General features: G+C 48.3%; 1 protein-coding gene across 1 annotated transcript in view; it reads right to left on the reverse strand.

The window, feature by feature from the left end:
* LOC141082437 (uncharacterized) overlaps positions 1-19,298 on the reverse strand; it is a 40,304-nt gene extending 21,006 nt beyond the window's left edge. Inside the window, exon 1 of the mRNA XM_073566379.1 lies at positions 19,191-19,298. Coding sequence (XP_073422480.1) covers positions 19,191-19,298 — 108 coding nt within the window. The remainder of the gene's footprint in view (positions 1-19,190) is intronic.
* Positions 19,299-21,736: the final 2,438 nt, after the last annotated feature.

The following is a 21,736-nucleotide window of genomic DNA, read 5'->3' on the forward strand; positions in this document are numbered from 1 at the left end:
CTTGTGCAGGGCCCAACTAGAGGGACAGCCCTTCTGGACTTAATGTTAAGCCACAGGCCAGATAGAATAACAGAAGTCCGAGTCGATGGGCACCGAGGGAACAGTGACCACAATATAACACAATTCCACTTGTCCTTCAGTATGGTGCCCTGGAAGGGGGTTACAAAAAACGCTGAATTTCAGGAAAGCAAAGTTTGATCAGCTTAGAGAGGACCTTTGCCGAATTGATTGGGACAATGTCCTCAAAAATAGGAGCACAGAAAATAAATGGGAAATATTTAAATCAGTTTTACACCCCCACTGCGAGCTAGCCATACCGTACAGAAATAAAAGGGCTAGGAGCAGGAGAACACCAATGTGGCTAAATAAGGATGTAAAAAGGGCAATAAAGAACAAGAACAAGGCATTTAGGAAGCTAAAACAAGAAGGCAATGAAGAAGCATTAAAAAGTTATAGAGAAAAAAAATAAAATGTGTAAAAAACAAATACATTTAGCAAAAGTGGAAACTGAGAGACTCATTGCTAAGGAAAGTAAAACAAACCCCAAACTATTCTTTACTTATATAAACAGTAAAAAGATTCAAATTGATGGTGTCGGCCCTTTAAAGAACAATGAGGGTGAAATCATAGAGAGCGATGTGGGAAAAGCAAATGTTTTAAATACTTTTTTCTCCACAGTGTTCACACAGGAAAAGGATTTGCCAGGGGAAATGCAGAGTGATAATGTAAACTCCCCATTAAGTATTACCTGCCTAACCCAGGAAGAAGTGCAGAGCCGCCTTAGTAAGATTAAAACTGACAAATCACCAGGCCCTGATGGCATTCACCCTCGGGGATTAAGGGAGTTAAGTAATGTGATAGACAGACCTCTATTCCTTATATTTAAAGACTCTATAGAAACAGGGTCTGTTCCTTTTGATTGGCGGCAAGCAAATGTGGTACCAATATTCAAAAAGGGGTGTAAAAGGGAACCTGGAAACTATAGGCCGGTAAGCTTAACATCTGTTGTGGGTAAAATTTTTGAAGTGTTTCTAAGGGATACCATTATGGAATATCTCAATGTTAATAAATGTTTAACTCCATATCAACATGGATTTATGAAGGATCGCTCCTGTCAAACTAACCTGATCAGCTTCTATGAGGATGTAAGCTCTCAAATGGACAAAGGAGAATCATTGGATGTCATTTATCTCGACTTCTCTAAAGCATGTGACACTGTCCCACATAAAAGATTGGTCAGTAAGATGAGAAAGCTTGGGCTAGGGGAAAATGTGTGTAGATGGGTAGGTAGCTGGCTTAGTGATAGAAAACAAAGAGTGGTTATTAATGGTGCATCCTCAGATTGGGCCAGGGTTACTAGTGGGGCACCACAGGGGTCTGTATTGGGCCCCCTACTATTTAATATATTTATTAATGATCTAGTGGATGGCTTACACAGTAAAATATCAGTATTTACAGATGATACAAAACTATGTAAGGTAGCTAACACAAAGGAGGACAGTTTGCAACAACAGACAGTTTTGAGTAAATTGGAGAATTGGGGTGAAAATGGCAAATGAGGTTTAACCCAGATAAGTGTAAGGTTATGCACATGGGAAGGAGAAACAGAGGCTACAATTACTTACTAAATGGGAAACTGCTGGGGAAATCAGACATGGAAAAAGACTTAGGCATCTTAGTCAATAAGAAGCTAAATTGGAGTGCCCAGTGTCAGGCAGCTGCCACCAAAGCAAATAGGGTCATGGGATGCATTAGAAGAGGTCTGGGGACACGAGATGAAAACATAATTCTCCCTCTGTACAAATCACTCGTCAGACCACACTTGGAGGATTGTGTGCAATTTTGGACGCCGGTGCTCAAGAAAGACATTACTGAACTTGAAAGGGTTCAAAGACGGGCTACTAAAATGATAAATGGAGTTGGTTCACTACAATACCCAGAAAGGTTATCAAAATTAGGTCTATTTACTCTAGAAAAGAGAAGACTTAGGGGAGACCTAATATATATGTACAAGTATATCAGAGGGCAACACAGAGATCTCTCCAATGAACTGTTTGTACCGAGGACTGTGACAAGAACAAGGGGGCATTCTCTTCGTTTGGAGGAAAGACAATTTCTGCACCAGCATAGAAGAGGGTTCTTCACGGTAAGAGCAGTGAGGCTCTGGAATTCTCTTCCTGAGGAAGTGGTGATGGCCAACTCACTGAATGAATGTAAGAAAGGAATGGATGCTTTTCTTGTGAGTAACAGTTGTGAGGTAGCGCTGTCATGTAAGTAAGGGGTTCTCGCTTGCAGCGATCGAAAAACACATCCGGCACAGGATTTTCCAACAAATCATAGTCTATGAGGTTTATTCATCCTTCATAAACCTCCAGCAGCAATATACACAGCATTACAGGAGAGCGTCCATTATACAGGCTATTTAGCCCCAGGGTTATCTCACCCACGTCAGGGTTCCCATATGGCTGTTTCTCCAGGCCGCAGAAGTCCACTCACTCCTCAGGGACTCTCAGATACTGGCCGCCATTACACACATAGCTGCTCCACAGGCTGCTGTTAGTGAGGAGATCCTTCTCCTCACGGGACCTTCCAAAAACTGGACCAATCAGGTCCCAGCATTCACTCCATGTGACCTAACCTGGCCACATTATATGGTCCATAGCCACGCCCACCGGGTCACATGACTATGACCTCACCACAGGTCCTTCACACAGACATATATACTTTACAATAGCATTCATAAACATACATATGTCTCTATCTCAAGGTCACCCACCTTGAGATACATAATGGCTCTTCAACCACTCACACTCTTGGGACATCCACACAGCGCCCCCTCGTGGACACAGTGGTCATTACACCACATACCTCCCCCCTATGTTCAAACTTGTGGGGTTGAACACACAACATCACACCAGGGTCTCGAGACCGGGCACGTATTGCACCTTGCCCCACAGGTCGAGAGAACTGTCTCCATTTGTCATACGGCCTCATCTCTACATTAGGCCTCCCCCACCCCCAGCGGTCATAATACCGGTCATTGTCTTTGACCCTCCAGTCACGGTCTGTCTGCATCATCAGACACTGTTTAGTCACCACACTGTTACAGTGCCCCTTGTCACCTGATCTTTCTCTCATTGACCGTCTCTCTCGGTTGGTGCGGTCATAAGTCTTAGTCGATCCTGCTGTCTGGCACGAGTCTGACTCAGTCAACGTCTCACAGGAACTACAGCCCTTCAACCTCGTACGGTCTGTCGAATTGCCACTCGCTGACATTCTTCGGCCATCTGCCATGTCACTTCTTGGCGGTACCCCTGGGGTCCTTACATCTTGGTATGAAGGCGGCCGCCACCTGGTATTCCGCACTTCTTTATTAATCCGCTGGCGGTCCAGCTTCAACTGTTCAATCTCTTGCAGGTACCCCACTCTATACTCCAAGAGCAATTGAAAGTTCCTCAGGCTTTCCATGGAGCCAACCACCATCATGGGAATCCTTCCCACTTCACCAGACACCTGGTCTTCGTCATCAGGAGGGATCCTCACCCTCACCACACCGGAGACATTCACAAGGTCGTGCATCACCTTCCCGGACCTTCCAATGATTCTCCCAATCAGAGCTTTGGGTACCGGAACCACATCTTTCCTCAAACCCAACCGATCCATAGCCTCTCTTGCTATCTCTAGGCGTCGAGCAGCCTTCATATTACTCCGCCTAACCAATTGTTTGACACGTAGACACTGCAAATGCATCTCTTTCAGGACAGCTACTCGGTTTGATGTGTTTTCCCTAGCTGATACTATCACCAACTGCCGAGTCTCAGGTGCCCAGTGCACCTTACACGCTTTGACCGCCTCTTTGAAAGCCTCATGCACACCTTCCTCAGCACAGGCTTCTTGCATGTCTTCTGGTACATCAATTACAACCTTGAAGGTCGTGGACTTGCTCTCATCCTGGACAGATGGCTCTGGGTTCCCCACGGACACTTCCCTCAAGATATCTGTCATGACCGGATGACTGTCTTGTGCAGCTCTTGGCTCACCATCTTCCTGAGATTTACAGTCTTCAGGACCCTTTTCCAAGATGGGCTTTGGCAGTTCTGCCTTGCTATCAGTCGGGCAAGGCCGCTGTACGTATTCGCCCCTCCACTTCTCCTGCAGAAGACCTTTTACTACTCCACTGAGTTCTTGCAGAACTTTATCTTTCTCCTCTGCCAGGTAGCGACGCTCATCCTCTCTCCTGAGAATCTCCTGTTGATGCTTCTCTTGGGCCTCTCTGAGCACCTCCATATCTTCCAACAGGGTCTTGTTCATGGTTTTACACGCTGACAGGTGACCTCTGAGCTCAGAGACTTCCTTCTCCAGCTCATCCACTCTGTGCTCAGCTGCTTGCCTTAGGACTCTTTCCCGTTCGACATGTTCTGTTACATTCTCCTTTATCAGCTGTATCTCACGATCTTGTTCTCTTTTGTCAATCACGTGTCGCACCACTACCTCTTTAATTATATCGTTAAAGGGTACCACTGGGTCAGTCACCCCAGTCGAGTGAACCCTCCAGTTACCGTCCAGCACCAATGTGTCTAGTCCAGTCGTCTCATCTCCCAGCCCACCATCTGTCTTATCACGAGACGTCAGGTCCGTCACTTGGGCAGATGTACTTCTTCCTCTGGTCAGTTCTACCTCTGACCTGTCCATGTCAGGAGCCGTCACTGTCTCAGTGTCCGCTTGCCCCACAGTCGAAGCATCTCCATCGTCAGACCAAACGTCATCAAACAAAAGAAAGTCCCGGCCCCTCTCCCAGGCATAGACTAAGTCCCGTGGTATTCCTCTACCTTGGCACTCACCACCTTTGGTCCCCTCAAACACTACTGTGTCTACTGCGTAGTTCACCGTGACCCCGTGTTTACAGTGAACCCTGACGTTTTTCTCGGTCAGAGAGAAAACGAGAGGAGTTCCTGTCAGAGTCACCTGACTCTCTGAGTCCAGCCAACCAAAGGCTCCTTCCCGGTGCAGCATCACTGTACACATCTGTGGCCCATCATTACTACCTGGAAAGGATATTCCACATTCTGAAAAAGACCTGCACATACACTGCGGTACTCCAGACATACCTACTGAGTCACCCAGTGCTGTCACTTCTTCACACTTGGCCACTTTCTGGACCACCACCCCGCTTTGGGTTGCCACCCCAATTTTGGTCACCGCCCCTTTTGGAACTCCACCCCTTTTTGGGTTACAACTCCAATTTGGGTCACCGCCCCCTTTTGGGACTCCACCCCTTTTTGGGTTACCACTCCAATTTGGGTCACCGCCCCCTTTTGGGTTTCCACCCCTTTTTGGGTTACCACTCCAATTTGGGTCACCGCCCCCTTTTGGGTCACCACCCCCTTATGGGTCACCGCCCCCTTTTGGGTCACCGCCCCCTTTTGGGATTTCCCCATGTCCGTCCTGCAGAACCTCTTAGGCCACAGTTCACACAGTACAGTTTGTCTTTTAACGATACCACACAAGTCTTTGCTGGCACCACCACAGCTCCTGCTGTCACTGATCACCGGCACCTCCGGCTGCTGTTCACACACACACACAGCGGCTGGTGTCACTGCAGCTCCTGCTGCGCCATCTTCGTGGACCCGCCGATCCACCGGAAGCCGCTTGTCACCTTTGTAACCCCGCCGGGTTACTGGAAGCCGCTTGTCACCCTCAAAGATAAAAAAGCCACAAAAGTGCGCCCATAGGGCCTTACCAGTGCAGGTATAATGGGTTATGCAGCAATAATACAGGGTACTCACCCTTAATAGTTGTGTAAAGCCACAACTGCTGTATCCGCTTAGTCACATGCAATAAAGCTGCAGCAGGATGGTGTAGACAGACAGCGTCTGCTACCAATGCTCCCAGGGCAGATCCCTTAAAGAAAACACCAGGTCCTTGTGCTGCGAGACCTTCGTGACCCCACTGAGCCACAGCAAGCACCTTCAGGTTTTGCAGAGGAAAAGAAAAAAAAAAAAGAAAAAAAACACATGCACAGTCTCTCACATGTCCTGTTCGTGTGCCACTCAGGACGTACCGTCTCCGCCTGAGACCATCCACCACACAGGGCACACTGGGTGCTATTCAGGGAGCCGACCCTCCTCCCAGGGTCTCCCAACACACCGGCCTCACCAGGTCCAGGGGCTCAGCGGGTGCTATTCAGGACATCCGTCTCGGCCTGAGACTGCCCAACACTTAAGCCTCACCAGGTCCAAGGTCCTACCATGTGCTCCAGGGCTCTTCCCAACACTGACCCTCCAGGACCTTGCTCACTGAACCCTCCAGGAACACAGTCTTTACCAATGACCCAGGTCAGTAAAACACTTTTTTTTTTTTTTTTTTGCTTCTTTCCCGACCGGCACCTGCTGGCCGCGCAGGTTCTCGGACCTCTCTACCGCAGAGGTATCCTATAAGTCTTTGCCACTGACTCCTGTCAGCACATCACATGGCTTTAAGACCGTCAGCCCTCCTGGCTCAGCGTTGCCCCCAGCAACCGAATCTACAGTCCTTTTCCGTTGCCCCTAGCAACAAGGCTACAATATTGCCCTTTGCTTTCTCCACCATATGTGAGGTAGCGCTGTCATGTAAGTAAGGGGTTCTCGCTTGCAGCGATCGAAAAACACATCCGGCACAGGATTTTCCAACAAATCATAGTCTATGAGGTTTATTCATCCTTCATAAACCTCCAGCAGCAATATACACAGCATTACAGGAGAGCGTCCATTATACAGGCTATTTAGCCCCAGGGTTATCTCACCCACGTCAGGGTTCCCATATGGCTGTTTCTCCAGGCCGCAGAAGTCCACTCACTCCTCAGGGACTCTCAGATACTGGCCGCCATTACACACACAGCCGCTCCACAGGCTGCTGTTAGTGAGGAGATCCTTCTCCTCACGGGACCTTCCAAACTGGACCAATCAGGTCCCAGCATTCACTCCATGTGACCTAACCTGGCCACATTATATGGTCCATAGCCACGCCCACCGGGTCACATGACTATGACCTCACCACAGGTCCTTCAAACAGACATATATACTTTACAATAGCATTCATAAACATACATATGTCTCTATCTCAAGGTCACCCACCTTGAGATACATAATGGCTCTTCAACCACTCACACTCTTGGGACATCCACACAGCGCCCCCTCGTGGACACAGTGGTCATTACACCACACAGTATAGAAGGTTGCGAATAACAGAATATTATAGGTAGATGGTTGACCCAGCTTAGGGGAAGGAATTTTTTTCCCTATGGAGAAAATTGGCTTCTACTCTGTGGGTTTTTTGCCTTCCCCTGGATCAACAATGCAGAACAGCTGCACTAAAAATAGGCTGAACTAGATGGACATAAGGTCTTCCTTCAGCCTTCAAAACTATGTTACTATGTTACAATTTCATAATTGCAAAAAGGAAAAAGGAGCGATGCAAAACTTTGAGCACCTTTAGAGATTTGTGTACCGAGATAATTTTGATCAAGATTTCACACCTTAATTAGCTTGTTAGGGTTATGGTGAGATCACATGGTGACCAGGAGCTACAGTCTGAGGAAAGGGCTAAAAAGCCTTCACTAGACCCCTGTACAGCTGTATAATGAGGCCCAGGCTTTATAGTGAAGGGACAGGAGTGAGGGCCTGTGCCCAGGAGCTACAGTCTGAGGAAAGGGTTAAAAAGCCTTCACTAGAACCCTGTACAGCTGTATAATGAGGCCCAGGCTTTATAGTGAAGGGACAGAAGTGAGGGTCTGTTCCCAGGAGCTACAGTCTGAGGAAAGGGCTAACAGCCTTCACTAGACTCCTGTACAGCTGTATAATGAGGCTCAGGCTTTATAGTGAAGGGACAGGAGTGAGGGCCTGATCCCAGGAGCTACAGTCTGAGGAAAGGACTAAAAAGCCTTCACTAGACCCCTGTACAGCTGTATAATGAGGCCCAGGCTTTATAGTGAAGGGACAGGAGTGAGGGCCTGATCCCAGGAGCTACAGTCTGAGGAAAGGGCTAAAAAGCCTTCACTAGACCCCTGTACAGCTGTATAATGAGGCCCAGGCTTTATAGTGAAGGGACAGGAGTGAGGGCCTGATCCCAGGAGCTACAGTCTGAGGAAAGGGCTAAAAAGCCTTCACTAGACCCCTGTACAGCTGTATAATGAGGCCCAGGCTTTATAGTGAAGGGACAGGAGTGAGGGCCTGTTCCCAGGAGCTACAGTCTGAGGAAAGGGCTAAAGAGCCTTCACTAGACCCCTGTACAGCTGTATAATGAGGCCCAGGCTTTATAGTGAAGGGACAGGAGTGAGGGCCTGTTCCCAGGAGCTACAGACTGAGGAAAGGGCTAAAAAGCCTTCACTAGACCCCTGTACAGCTGTATAATGAGGCCCAGGCTTTATAGCGAAGGGACAGGAGTGAAGGCCTGTTCCCAGGAGCTACAGTCTGAGGAAAGGGCTAAAGAGCCTTCACTAGACCCCTGTACAGCTGTATAATGAGGCCCAGGCTTTATAGTGAAGGGACAGGAGTGAGGGCCTGTTCCCAGGAGCTACAGACTGAGGAAAGGGCTAAAAAGCCTTCACTAGACCCCTGTACAGCTGTATAATTAGGCCCGGGCTTTATAGTGAAGGGACAGGAGTGAGGGTCTGTGCCCAGGAGCTACAGTCTGAGGAAAGGGCTAAAAAGCCTTCACTAGACCCCTGTCCAGCTGTATAATGAGGCCCAGGCTTTATAGTGAAGGGACAGGAGTGAGGGCCTGTTCCCAGGAGCTACAGTCTGAGGAAAGGGCTAAAAAGCCTTCACTAGACCCCTGTACAGCTGTATAATGAGGCCCAGGCTTTATAGTGAAGGGACAGGAGTGAGGGCCTGTTCCCAGGAGCTACAGTCTGAGGAAAGGGCTAAAAAGCCTTCACTAGATCCCTGTACAGCTGTATAATGAGGCCCAGGCTTTATAGTGAACGGACAGGAGTGAGGGCCTGTGCCCAGGAGTTACATTCTGAGGAAGGGGCTAAAAAGCCTTCACTAGACCCCTGTACAGCTGTATAATGAGGCCCAGGCTTTATAGTGAAGGGACAGGAGGGCCTGTTCCCAGGAGCTACAGACTGAGGAAAGGGCTAAAAAGCCTTCACTAGACCCCTGTACAGCTGTATAATGAGGCCCAGGCTTTATAGTGAAGGGACAGGAGCAAGAAGAGCCGGACTGCCCATCACTAACCTGCAGAGCCGCACTCCACATATATGGCTGCTCTGTGCACAGGACCTGTGATGAGGTCACAGGAGGGGAGGAGTCAGGGGTCACATGATCTCCGGAGTGCAGACCTCCATGGAGCCTTCTCCTCAGTCAGTGACATTCCCGCCATTATTCGCCCCTCACTACTGGCACAATTACCCTGCGCCGCCTTTTCTACACAGTGTTATGTGTGGAATGTAACGTGTGGTTTCTCTGGAGGGAAATAGACCCCACACATGAGGGAATTCTCACCGGTTACCGGCCATCTACTATATGGCGGCATATGATTGTGCTCTCGACTCCACACCAGGAGCTAAAATGCCCAAATCTCTAATGTAACCGCTATAAGAGAAGATATAACAAATTTCCCCTAAACTCACACAGCGGAGGAGGCCTCACTTGGAGCAATGTGACTTGCGCACAGAAAATCTATTCCCGGTTCTGTGATTAAGTTATCGGCCGACAGGAAGAAGAAAGGTCTGAATTACAGCCCAGACTGGAGGAGAAACTGCAGGAGTGAGAATTGGCCAATCAGCGCTCTTCACCCCTATACTTATCTACACAAATACAAGATATGAAATGACAATTAGACGCCATTCTCACCACCAGAACGGAGAGGCCCTATGTGGAGGACACAGGACCCGTTCCTCCCACGTCACCACTGTGACGTAACTACACAGGCACAGCTCTCCGGCTCCCCCCCCGGTCTCTCAGGTCAGTAAAGGAACTGCACCTACAGCAAATGGCCGCCGGGGAGGATGTCCTGTTACCCGCTGGGTATTCTAAGATTCGTGATCAGAGTAAAAGCATCAGCCCAAGATTAATTTTATAGTTTAATTGCCTTAAGGGCGCATTAGATAATTATAGAAATATACAGAAAGCTATACAATGGAATTACAGTGGATTTGCAGTCGGAGTAAGATATAACAATAGGGTACAAGACATATGGCCCTTTTACATTTAGCGATGCACCAGCGATCCGACCCGGTCAGGATCGCTGGTGCATCGCTAAATGATCGCTAGTGAGCTTTCATACAGAAAGATCTCACAGTGATGCAGCAGCGACGCAGCGCACGATACTCACCTTTCACACACAGCGATCCTGGCGTCCTCCCGCCCGCCTCCACGCGTCGCTCGTCTCACACAGCAGGAAGCCCAGTAGGAAGCTGACGACGAGAAATGGAGCCAGACATTCTCGCGCGATCAGCGATGGACAGCGGGGGAGCCGGTCGGAGGTAAGTATCACACATAGCGATATCGCTATAACGTCACAAAACCAGTGACATTATAGCGATATTGCTAGCGATATCGCTTAGTGTAAAACACCCTTTAGAGATATTAAGCTGGAGGTCAATTTACCAGGCTGCATGAGGGTGCCGGGATCTCTGCAGTCCACAGGTACAGGAATCTTAGTTGCCGGACAGACCCCAAAGCGCGGGCCGCTGCTCCCCTTGGCAGATCTGTCCCCAGTTCCTTCTTAGATCATCATCGTCTGGTTCTTCTGTGTGAGTCTCTCTGCCATGTGCTGCTAGTTCTTAAACACGCTAGGTTCCTCCCCCTATGTCAGAGGGAGGGCTAATAATCACCACCCTTTAGCTCTCTGCAGAACTTATTCACAATATCTAAGAAAGGGGGTAACTTTCTACAGCATGGTCGGATCAGGACATGAGAGGTACCAGTGAATGCGGTTTGTTTTGCCTGTCGTGTGGAGAGCAAACATGGCCCCATTGGGTCACTGTGGAGGGCCAATCTCTATATCTCAGGTCCCAGCGCCCTCACCGACTCAGGAGTCACACTGCCAGATGTGCAATTTCCTCAGGGTCACTAAGATATTTTCATGAGTCCATAACTCGCAAGATGTGTTCATAATCCATGCTCCTACGATGGAGCTGGAGCGACTGGGACACACAATGGATGTGTATTCCTGTGTCTGGCTGACAGGTATATTCTAATTAAAGCCCTCAGGCATTTTCCTGCCCCATGCTGGCGCGGCTCCTTACCTAAGTTTTGAAGTTCTGTTTTGGGCCTTATCTCATTATCATACTAAAAGGCCTTGCTATTCAACATTGGAGCACTAATTCCTGCATTATTCACTATGCACACAGGCCCTGGGGGGGTAGGAGAAGTTGGCTGCCTGCAATTCTGGTAAACTCAGACCAAAATGGATGCCAAGCTCAGACATGAGGCGAGCATTAGGCCCCATATCTAAGATGGCGGCTGCTCCTTCATCACACCCTAACTTGGACTAAAGCCGCGTTTTATAACCATGCCAATAAGCCTAATAAGATGCCGCTCGTAAGCTCAGAATGAGAGAGTCACTGCATATAATCTCCTCTATAAAAGACCCTAAGGGTCAGACCTCAGCCCACCCCGATGTCATGTATAGCACTTATAATGAATACCCCCAGAGTTTGTATTCCCCCCACAATCACCCCCCCTCACTACTGGAGTCATTCCTTCACACACTACATCTACCTAACCTGACTGAGTCCGCGGCACAACAACTCCATTTACACATCTCTGAGGAGGAAATAGTTTCAACAATCAAAAAACTAAAAGAGGAAAGGCCCCGGGGCCGGATGGTCTTACAGCAATATATTATAAAATGCAGCGATGTGCTGACACCACATATAAAAACCTCTGTAATTCACTACTAAATGGCTCACAGCTGCCCCCTGAGCTCTACGTGGCGCATGTAACCGTAATCCCTAATCCTAAGAAAGATCATCTCACAACAAATTATAGACCTATATCCCTCTTATACATTGACTTCAAAATCTTTACATCCATTGTGACTAACAGGACCAATAAAATCCTCCCTCCCCTCATCCATCGGGGTCAGGTTGGTTTTATACCAGCGCGACAGGCCCCAGATAATATTAGGAGAGCGTTAAATATTATTCATACAACTAACCTACAGCGAAAGCGACTTCTCCTGCTTGCATTAGATATTGAGACGGCTTTCGATTCGGCATCCTGGACATATCTCTTTACGGTTCTATCGGAAGTCGGATTCTCCCCTAAACTTATAAAGTGCCTCCAATTGTTATATGATAGCCCTATCGCTTATGTAAAACTCCCGTCACCACATCCCCCTCCAATTAATATTCAGAGGGTACCAGGCAGGGCTGTCCTCTATCTCCGGATCTTTTTGCACTTGCAATGGAACCCATTGTGGAAGCAATAAGGAGAGATCAGAATATCCTGGGCCCTGAGAATATGGGAGACCAATATAAAGTCAGCCTCTTTGCGGATGATCTCCTGCTAACATTAATAAGTCCCCACACTACACTCCCTCACTTGTTTTCCTTCCTTCAAGAATTTGAGAAGATCTCAGGGTTAAAGATTAACATTGATAAAGCCGAAGCATTATTTGTAAATTTTCCTAAGAGCAAACTAATATAGCCTCCCATTTTGGGTTTATAGACAAAGAACATTACTGTATTTTTCGGACTATAAGATGCACCGGACCATAAGACGCACCCCAATTTTCAGAAGGAAAATAGGGAAAAAAATAATAATGTGTCAAATGGGGGTCCGTCTTACAGTCCGAATTCAGCTTACCTGGGAAGGGATCCGGCACAGGTGGAGGAGTAGTCACAGGGGTCATTCAGTGGTCCAGGCTCGTGCGGTGGCGGCTCTGTGCTGGGGCAGGTTGGTTGTGCTGGGGCAGGGACAGCTGTGCTGGGGCAGGTGGCCTGTGCTGAGCTGGGGCAGGTGGGCTCTGCGGGGTGAGGGTGGCGGCGGGCTGCGCTCCGATGCAGGGGCGGCGGCTCCGCCGCCATTTCCTCGCAGCCCGGAGGCCCCCGCACATCCCTTGCTGGCCACCGCCATGTTGCAGTGGCCTCCAGGAACATGGACGGCGGAAAGATGGCCGCCGATCCGGGGACGGCGCATGCGCGGGTTCAGATCTCGCCGCCACCCCGCACAGCAGAGCCCCGCCCGCTGCCACCACCGCACCGCAGAGCCCTGCCCGCTGCCACCACCGCACCGCAGGTTAGTATATTGCGACCATAAGACGCACCCCCCACTTTCCCCCAAAATTTTGAGGGAAAAAAGTGCGTCTTATGGTCTGAAAAATACGGTATCTAACATATCTGGGTATCAACTTAACAGCCAACAGGTCAACTCTGTTTAGGTGGAATTACACTCCACTGATCCAAAACTTCCAGAGGGACCTGGATAGATGGGCTCCCTCAAAGTTATCCTGGCCCGGCAGAACACATGCATTAAAAATGGTGTCACTGCCTCGCTTCTTATATCTATTTAGGTCCCTCCCAATTATGGTACCAGCCAGAACGTTCACTCATTCACACTCTATGATGTCTAAGTTTCTTTGGCTCGGAAAACAACCCAGAATTGTGCAAAAACTTATGTTCCGTCACAGAAAAGAAGGGGGTTTATCCCTCCCTAATTTTACACTTTATTACAAGTCGGCACAGATTGCTCCATTAATAAGTGCGTGTTCATATCCCAATAGTCCGAGATGGGTTATTCTGGAATCATTTCTCTCCAAACCATTCTCTTTATCAGGCCTAATGTGGACCACAGACCGACTTCCATGGGGGTTAATGAATGTGGCTCCTTTTACAGTCCACTCGTTGCTTCTTTGGAGGAAAGTCCGGTTTAAATATAACTTACAATCAATCCCTTCTCCCCTGACAGCTATATTACAAAACCCCATGTTCCCGCCAGGCCTTGAGCCACAAATGTTTTCTTGGTGGAAGCTGAAAGGTATTCATATACTTAGGCTGTGTTCACACACAGCGTTTTTATCGCGGTTTTTCCCGCGGATTTTTTGGCAAACGCGAAAAAGAAGCTTCCCATTAATTTTGCACTTTTTGTGCACATTGATGCGTTTTTTACCGCGAAAAAAAAAACGCATCGCGGTAAAAAACGCAGCATGCTCATTAATTTCGCGTTTTGTTCCGCGTTTCTGGCTTTTTCCATGTGTCTAGAAACTACGCGGAAAAAAACGCAAAAAAAACACGCGGAAAACGCGCAGAAAAAACGCGCGGTTTCTGGAAAGGGAGTCAGGTTTTTCAGCAGAAAATTTCTGCTACGTGTGCACATAGCCTTAAACATTTGTGTTCCCCATTTAATATCTTAGGCTAAGTGCACACGTAGCAGAAATTTTCTGCTGAAAAACCTGACTCCCTTTCCAGAAACCGCGCGTTTTTTTCTGCGCGTGTTTTTTGTGCGTTTTTTTCCTGAGTTTTCAAAACGCATATAACTAGCCAGAAACGCGGAAAAATCTGCGTAATTATTGAGCATGCTGCGTTTTTTACCGCGATGCGGTTTTTTTCGTGGTGAAAAATGCATAGAAATGAATGGGAAGCTTATTTTTAGCGGTTTTATTGGAAAAACCGCTAAAAATACCGCTAAAAAAATGCTGTGTGTGAACACAGCCTTACTTGACAGACAGGAATTTGTTCAAAAATGTGACCCTCCAGTTAGGGAGGTAATGCGATTGAACCAGATCTCCCACTTTGCAAAGCAGATCCTCCCGAGCGGTACTACTCTCAGGGCAACGAGTTTTGAAAATTAATGTCTAAATGACCCTTTGGGCAGGGGAACGATCTCATTGATCTACTATGCTATAAATTCTCCACAAGATGATAAAAAATTGAAGTATATGTTACAGTGGGAGGAGGATTTGGGGTTTGAACAGTCAATTGATGAATGGTATCGTAGCTGTGACACCCTATCATGAGGTAGTCACCAGACTTCCCTTGTGGAGACCTCCTTAAAACTATTGCACAGAGTCTATTATGTACAGGAAAAAATTCACAGCATTTTTCCCAATATCTCGGGAGACTGTTTTAGGGGCTGTGGAATATCTGGTGACATGAGACATATTTGGTGGTCTTGTACGGTGGTTTCTGGGCTTTGGGAGAAGGTGAAGCATCTGATAGCACAGATGTATGGTGGACCGGTTAATCTGGAACCTTCTACCCTTTTACTGGGAACCAGGCCTTCCCGGCTTCCACAAAGATTTCAGAAGCTAGTAAGCTACTTATGTATGGCCACTAAAATCCACATTGTGGCAAAGTGGAAGTCGCCCTCCCTGCCAATATCTATGGTGAAAGAGAAGATGAACAACATTATGTTATATAAAAGAATAGAAGCAACTAGAACCGACAGGTGGGATTCTTTCTTCAGGGTTTGGCATCCCTGGATGGAGCTTCACTCAGATACTCGACTGGATCAGGCTCTGAGGCTCTCTCCGTAGCCAACTGAGAACTGATCACGGCCTGGGACGGGATTCATATATGATCCTACAATAGTGGGTTGCATAACCGCTTTAATCGCCCTGGATTGGTTATTGATGACACCATTATAGATTATTGGATATCGTATAAATAAATCCTTTGTGCCTTTCCCTACCCTGTCTATGTCCTGTCTCCCTTATATTATTTGAAGTTTATTGAATGTGTGGTAAATTGTTAGTTTACGCTCCCTTGCATGGGAGATCATAACTTGGACTTGGTTTAATAAGTTTCTAAATACAAATTTATTGAAACTAAAATGCCAAAATTTTGTTTATTTCCTCCCTTCCAGAGTCCGGCTGAGGCTCATATACGGCCATGCTCCTCTCCGGTCACCGTGGGGGGTTTGGTAGAAGGATGGAGGGCTGTGCCTGTGAGTCACGGGTCACCTTCCCTATCCTTTACCCCTTATACCTGACCTGTTTATACAATTATCTGGAGCTAAATGGTTTTACAAACTTAACGTGACACGCAGGGCCGATTTTAGGCAAAGTTTAAAATGGGGCCCAAATGCTGACATATGGCACATCACACAGAAGCATTTCGGTTGTAGTTACATGCGCTGAGTTCAGGCCGCTAAATGAGTGTGATCGACAATATTGAAATCGTTCCACACTTGTTTCCCGGCCTCTTTACACCAGCTGAGGAATAATAATGGGAACGGAACAATCACTATTAGATGAATCTGTCCCCATACAGTATCATGTTATCAGCAGCACATCTACAGTTTACACCGCCGATGTGCTGCTGAGAACAATGATTTTTCTTGCAGCATGAACAATCCAATCACTCGATGAATATGCAGCATTTTGCTTGTTTAGTATTATTCACACCATAGTCCGCCATACATTATAATGTGCACCACAGTCCTCCATATTGTACAATCCACACCCCATAGTCCTCCATATAATATGTGCCCCATAGTCCTCTATATAGTATAATACACTCCCTATAGTCCTCCATATAGAATATAATGTAGCCCCCATAGTATATAACACAGCCTCCCCCATAGAATATAATGTACTCCCCATAGTATATAACACAGCCACATAGTATATAACACAGCCTCCCCCATAGAATATAATATACCCCCCAATAATATTATAACACAGCCCACATAGTATATAGCACAGCCACGTTGTATATAGCACAGCCCACATAGTATATAGCACAGCCCACATAGTATATAGCACAGCTCACTTAGTATATAGCACAGCCCACATAGTATATAACACAGCCCACGTAGTATATAGCACAGCCCACATAGTATATAACACAGCCCACGTAGTATATAACACAGTCCACATAGTATATAACACAGTCCACATAGTATATAGCACAGCCCACATAGTATACAGCACAGCCCACATAGTATATAGCACAGCCCACATAGTATATAGCACAGCCCACATAGTATATAGCACAGCCCACATAGTATACAGCACAGCCCACATAGTATAGCACAGCCCACATAGTATATAGCACAGCCCACATAGTATATAGCACAGCTCACATAGTATATAGCACAGCCCACATAGTATATAACACAGCCCACATAGTATATAACACAGCCCACATAGTATATAGCACAGCCCACATAGTATATAACACAGCCCACGTAGTATATAGCACAGCCCACATAGTATATAACACAGCCCACGTAGTATATAACACAGTCCACATAGTATATAGCACAGCCCACATAGTATATAGCACAGCCCACATAGTATATAGCACAGCCCACATAGTATATAACACAGCCCACGTAGTATATAACACGGCCCACATAGTATATAGCACAGCCCACGTAGTATATAACACAGTCCACATAGTATATAGCACAGCCCACATAGTATATAGCACAGTCACATAGCATATAGCACAGCCACATAGTATATAGCACAGTCCACATAGTATATCGCACGGCCCACATAGTATATAGCACAGTCCACATAGTATATCGCACGGCCCACATAGCATATAACACAACCCAGATAGCATATAGCACAGCCCATATAGTATATAGCACAGCCCACATAGTATATAGCATGGCCCACATAGTATATAGCACGGCCCACATAGTATATAGCACGGCCCACATAGTATATAGCACGGCCCACATAGTATATAGCACGGCCCACATAGTATATAGCACGGCCCACATACTGTATATGGAGTCCACAAACTACAGTGGGGAAAATAAGTATCTGTTATGCTGGCAATTTTGCAAGTTTTCCCACCTACAAAGAATGAAGAGGTCTGTAATTTTTATTGCAGGTACACTTCAACTGTGAGACAAAATGTAAAAATAAAAAACAGAAAATCACATTGTATGTTTTCTAAATAATTAAATTACATTTTATTGCAGGAAAGTAGTATTTGATCACCTGCCAATTAGCAAGAATTCTGGCTCTCACAGACCTGTTAGTTTTTCTTTATGAAGCCTCCTCTGCACTCATTACCTGTATTAATTGCACCTATTTAATCTCATTACCTGTATACTAGACACCTGTCCACACACTCAATCACACTCCCAACCTCTCTACAATGGCCAAGACCAAAGAGCTGTCTAAGGACACCAGGGAAAAAATTGTAGACCTGCACAAGGCTGGGATGAGCTACAGGACAATAGGCAAGCAGCTAGGTGAGAAGGCAACTGTTGGTGCAATTATTAGAAACATTGAAGAAATACAAGATGACTGATCTTCCTCAGTCCGCGGCTCCATGAAAGATCTCGCCTTGTAGAGTAAGGGTGATTCTGAGAAAGGTCAGGAATGAGGCCAGAACTACATGGGACGAGGACCTGGTCAGTGACTAGAAGAGAGCTGGGACCACAGTCTCAGACATTACAGTTAGTAATACAGGACGCTGTCATGGATTAAAATCCTGCAAGGCACACAAGGTTCCCCTGCTCACGCCAGCACATGTCCAGGCCAATTTGAAGGTCGCCAATGACCATCTGGATGATCCAGAGGAGGCATGGGAGAAGGTCAAGTGGTCAGATGAGACCAAAAGAGAATTTTTGGGTATCAACTCCTTACATATGTGAGGAGGAACAAGAAGGATGAGTACAACCCCAAGAACACAGTCCCAACCGTGAAGCCTAGTGGGGGAAACATCATACTTTGGGGGTGCTTTTCTGTAAAGGGGACAGGACAACTGCAACGTATTGAAGAAAGGATGGATGGGGTCATGTATCGGGAGATTTTGGCCAACAACCTCCTTCTCTCAGTAACAGCATTGAAGATGGGTGGAGGCTTGGTCTGCGAGCAGAACAATGACCCGGAACACACAGACAGGGAAACTAAGGAGCGGCTACTAAAGAATGTCAGGGTCCTGGAGTGGCCTAGCCGGTCTCCAGACCTGAACCCAGCAGAAAATCTTTGGAGGAGCTGAAACTCAATGTTACCAAGTGACAGCCCCGAAAACTGAAATATCTGGAGAAGATCTTTATGGGGGGGGGGGGGGGTTTGGCAAAAATCCTGTTTTTCTATTGTGTCAAATACTTATTTCATGCAATAAAATTCCCATTAATTCCTTAGAAATCATAGGATGTGATCTTCTGTTATTTATTGTTAGATTCTGTCTCTCACAGGTGAAGTCTTCCTACAATAACAATTACCGACCTCTCCATTCTCTGTAGGGGGAAACTTGGAAAATCGGCAGAACATCAAAGACTTATTCTCCTTACTGTATCCTGAGAAAATGTGTTCTCCAGAAATCCAATAGCGTCTTCCCTCCCAAGCCTCGCCGGGTGGGCATGAAGCGCTGGACAGTCATCGGGAATTGTCGGACACATTTTGGGGCCATTCTTGCCTATTTCCCCTTGTGTAAAGGTAAACTCTGGGGAGAAAACGTTTTTTTTTGTGGTAAAATGTAATTATTTTGTCTTCGTCGCCCAATGGTATAAAATTCTGGGAGAAAGATGAGTAATTGAGAGGTGGCGGGTGTAACATGGCGCCTCTTATTGGGGGCTCTGATAATGTGACATGGCCCCTAACACCATAAGACTCAGCCCTGTCAGACGGCGCTCCTTCCCTCCTGAGGAGTGTCCGGCCCCTTATGGGGTATCGGTGCTCAGGGGAAATTGTGGAACAAGTGGTTTCTGTTTTCTCCTCTTCTCCCGTGTGATAATTACAGACTTGGGGACGGAGCGACATTTTAGTGGGAACATTTCATTCCTCCGCTCAATGTTACACAATTCTGTGCCCCCTGAGGGTTAATAATCCTCCCTGCCCCCTAGATGAGCCCCCCAGAGGTGGAGGGGGTAACATGGGGCCACTTGTGGGGTCTCTGCTGTTCTGGTGTCAGCGCTCTTCACACGTCACACGGCGTCCGCCGTCTATCCCAGCCACAATGGCGCCCCTTCCCTCCCGAGCCTGTGGGGTATCGGCCCTCAGGAGACACGGCGCACTGTGCGGCCTCAGCGCTCCTGTCACCTGTAGGACAATGATACATTGGGGGGAAAGTCACATTTCTGTGAGGAAAACAGTAACATTGTCATTTTCTCCTTCCACATTGCTGAAATTCCTGTCACACTGTCCGAATTCAGAGATTGTCCTGTCAGAAAGGAGAATACAGGGAGCGAAAGGGTTAATAGGACTCACAGGAGGAACCGGCCCAGAAAGCAGAAGATCCAGGAGTGTCTGCCACATATATGGCTGCTCTGTGCACACAGGACCTGTGATGAGGTCACAGGAGGGGAGGAGTCAGGGGTCACATGATCAGGGGCCTCAGTGTCTGCCACATCCCCGCCGGAAGACATTACATGTGACTGGATGGTACAGGACCTGCGGTGACGTCACGACTATGTGGCGCAATGGGGGAGGAGCCAGAGGATTTTGCAGGCTGAAAGCTGAAAGATATGGGAAACTTGTGAGAGGTAATGGCGGGAAAAGGGAACATGGGGAGGACAGAGGGTGTGTGATAGAGGGGAGCAGGAGGGTGCAGGGGGTGTGTGATAGAGGGGAGCGAGAGGGTGCAGGGGGTGTGTGATAGAGGGGAGCGAGAGGGTGCAGGGGGGGTGTGATAGAGGGGAGCAGGAGGGTGCAGGGAGTGTGTGATAGAGGGGAGCAAGAGGGTGCAGGGGGTGTGATAGAGGGGAGCAGGAGGGTGCAGGGGGTGTGATAGAGGGGAGCAGGAGGGTGCAGGGGGTGTGTGATAGAGGGGAGCGAGAGGGTGCAGGGAGTGTGTGATAGAGGGGAGCAAGAGGGTGCAGGGGGTGTGATAGAGGGGAGCAGGAGGGTGCAGGGGGTGTGATAGAGGGGAGCAGGAGGGTGCAGGGGGTGTGATAGAGGGGTGCAGGGGGTGTGATAGAGGGGAGCGAGAGGGTGCAGGGGGTGTGTGATAGAGGGGAGCAGGGGGGGTGTGATAGAGGGGAGCAAGAGGGTGCAGGGGGTGTGATAGAGGGGAGCAGGAGGGTGCAGGGGGTGTGATAGAGGGGAGCAGGAGGGGTGCAGGGGGTGTGATAGAGGGGAGCAGGAGGGTGCAGGGGGTGTGATAGAGGGGAGCAGGAGGGTGCAGGGGGTGTGATAGAGGGGTGCAGGGGGTGTGATAGAGGGGAGCGAGAGGGGGCAGGGGGTGTGTGATAGAGGGGAGCGAGAGGGTGCAGGGGGTGTGTGATAGAGGGGAGCGAGAGGGCGCAGGGGGTGTGTGATAGAGGGGAGCGAGAGGGCGCAGGGGGTGTGTGATAGAGGAGAGCGAGAGGGCGCAGGGGGTGTGTGATAGAGGGGAGCGAGAGGGTGCAGGGGGTGTGTGATAGAGGGGAGCGAGAGGGTGCAGGGGGTGTGTGATAGAGGGGAGCGAGAGGGCGCAGGGGGTGTGTGATAGAGGGGAGCGAGAGGGCGCAGGGGGTGTGTGATAGAGGGGAGCGAGAGGGCGCAGGGGGTGTGTGATAGAGGGGAGCGAGAGGGCGCAGGGGGTGTGTGATAGAGAGGAGCAAGAGGGTGCAGGGGGTGTGTGATAGAGGGTGCAGGGGGTGTGTGATAGAGGGTGCAGGGGGTGCGTGATAGAGGGTGCAGGGGGTGCGTGATAGAGGGGAGCAGGAGGGTGCGTGATAGAGGGGAGCAGGAGGGTGCGTGATAGAGGGGAGCAGGAGGGTGCGTGATAGAGGGGAGCAGGAGGGTGCGTGATAGAGGGGAGCAGGAGGGTGCGTGATAGAGGGGAGCAGGAGGGTGTGTGATAGAGGGGAGCAGGAGGGTGCAGGGGGTGTGTGATAGAGGGGAGCAGGAGGGTGCA

The sequence above is a fragment of the Dendrobates tinctorius genome, unplaced genomic scaffold, assembly GCF_039654945.1.
Source record: "Dendrobates tinctorius isolate UK_male_01 unplaced genomic scaffold, ASM3965494v1 ptg000017l, whole genome shotgun sequence".
Classification (NCBI taxonomy): Eukaryota; Metazoa; Chordata; class Amphibia; order Anura; family Dendrobatidae; genus Dendrobates; species Dendrobates tinctorius.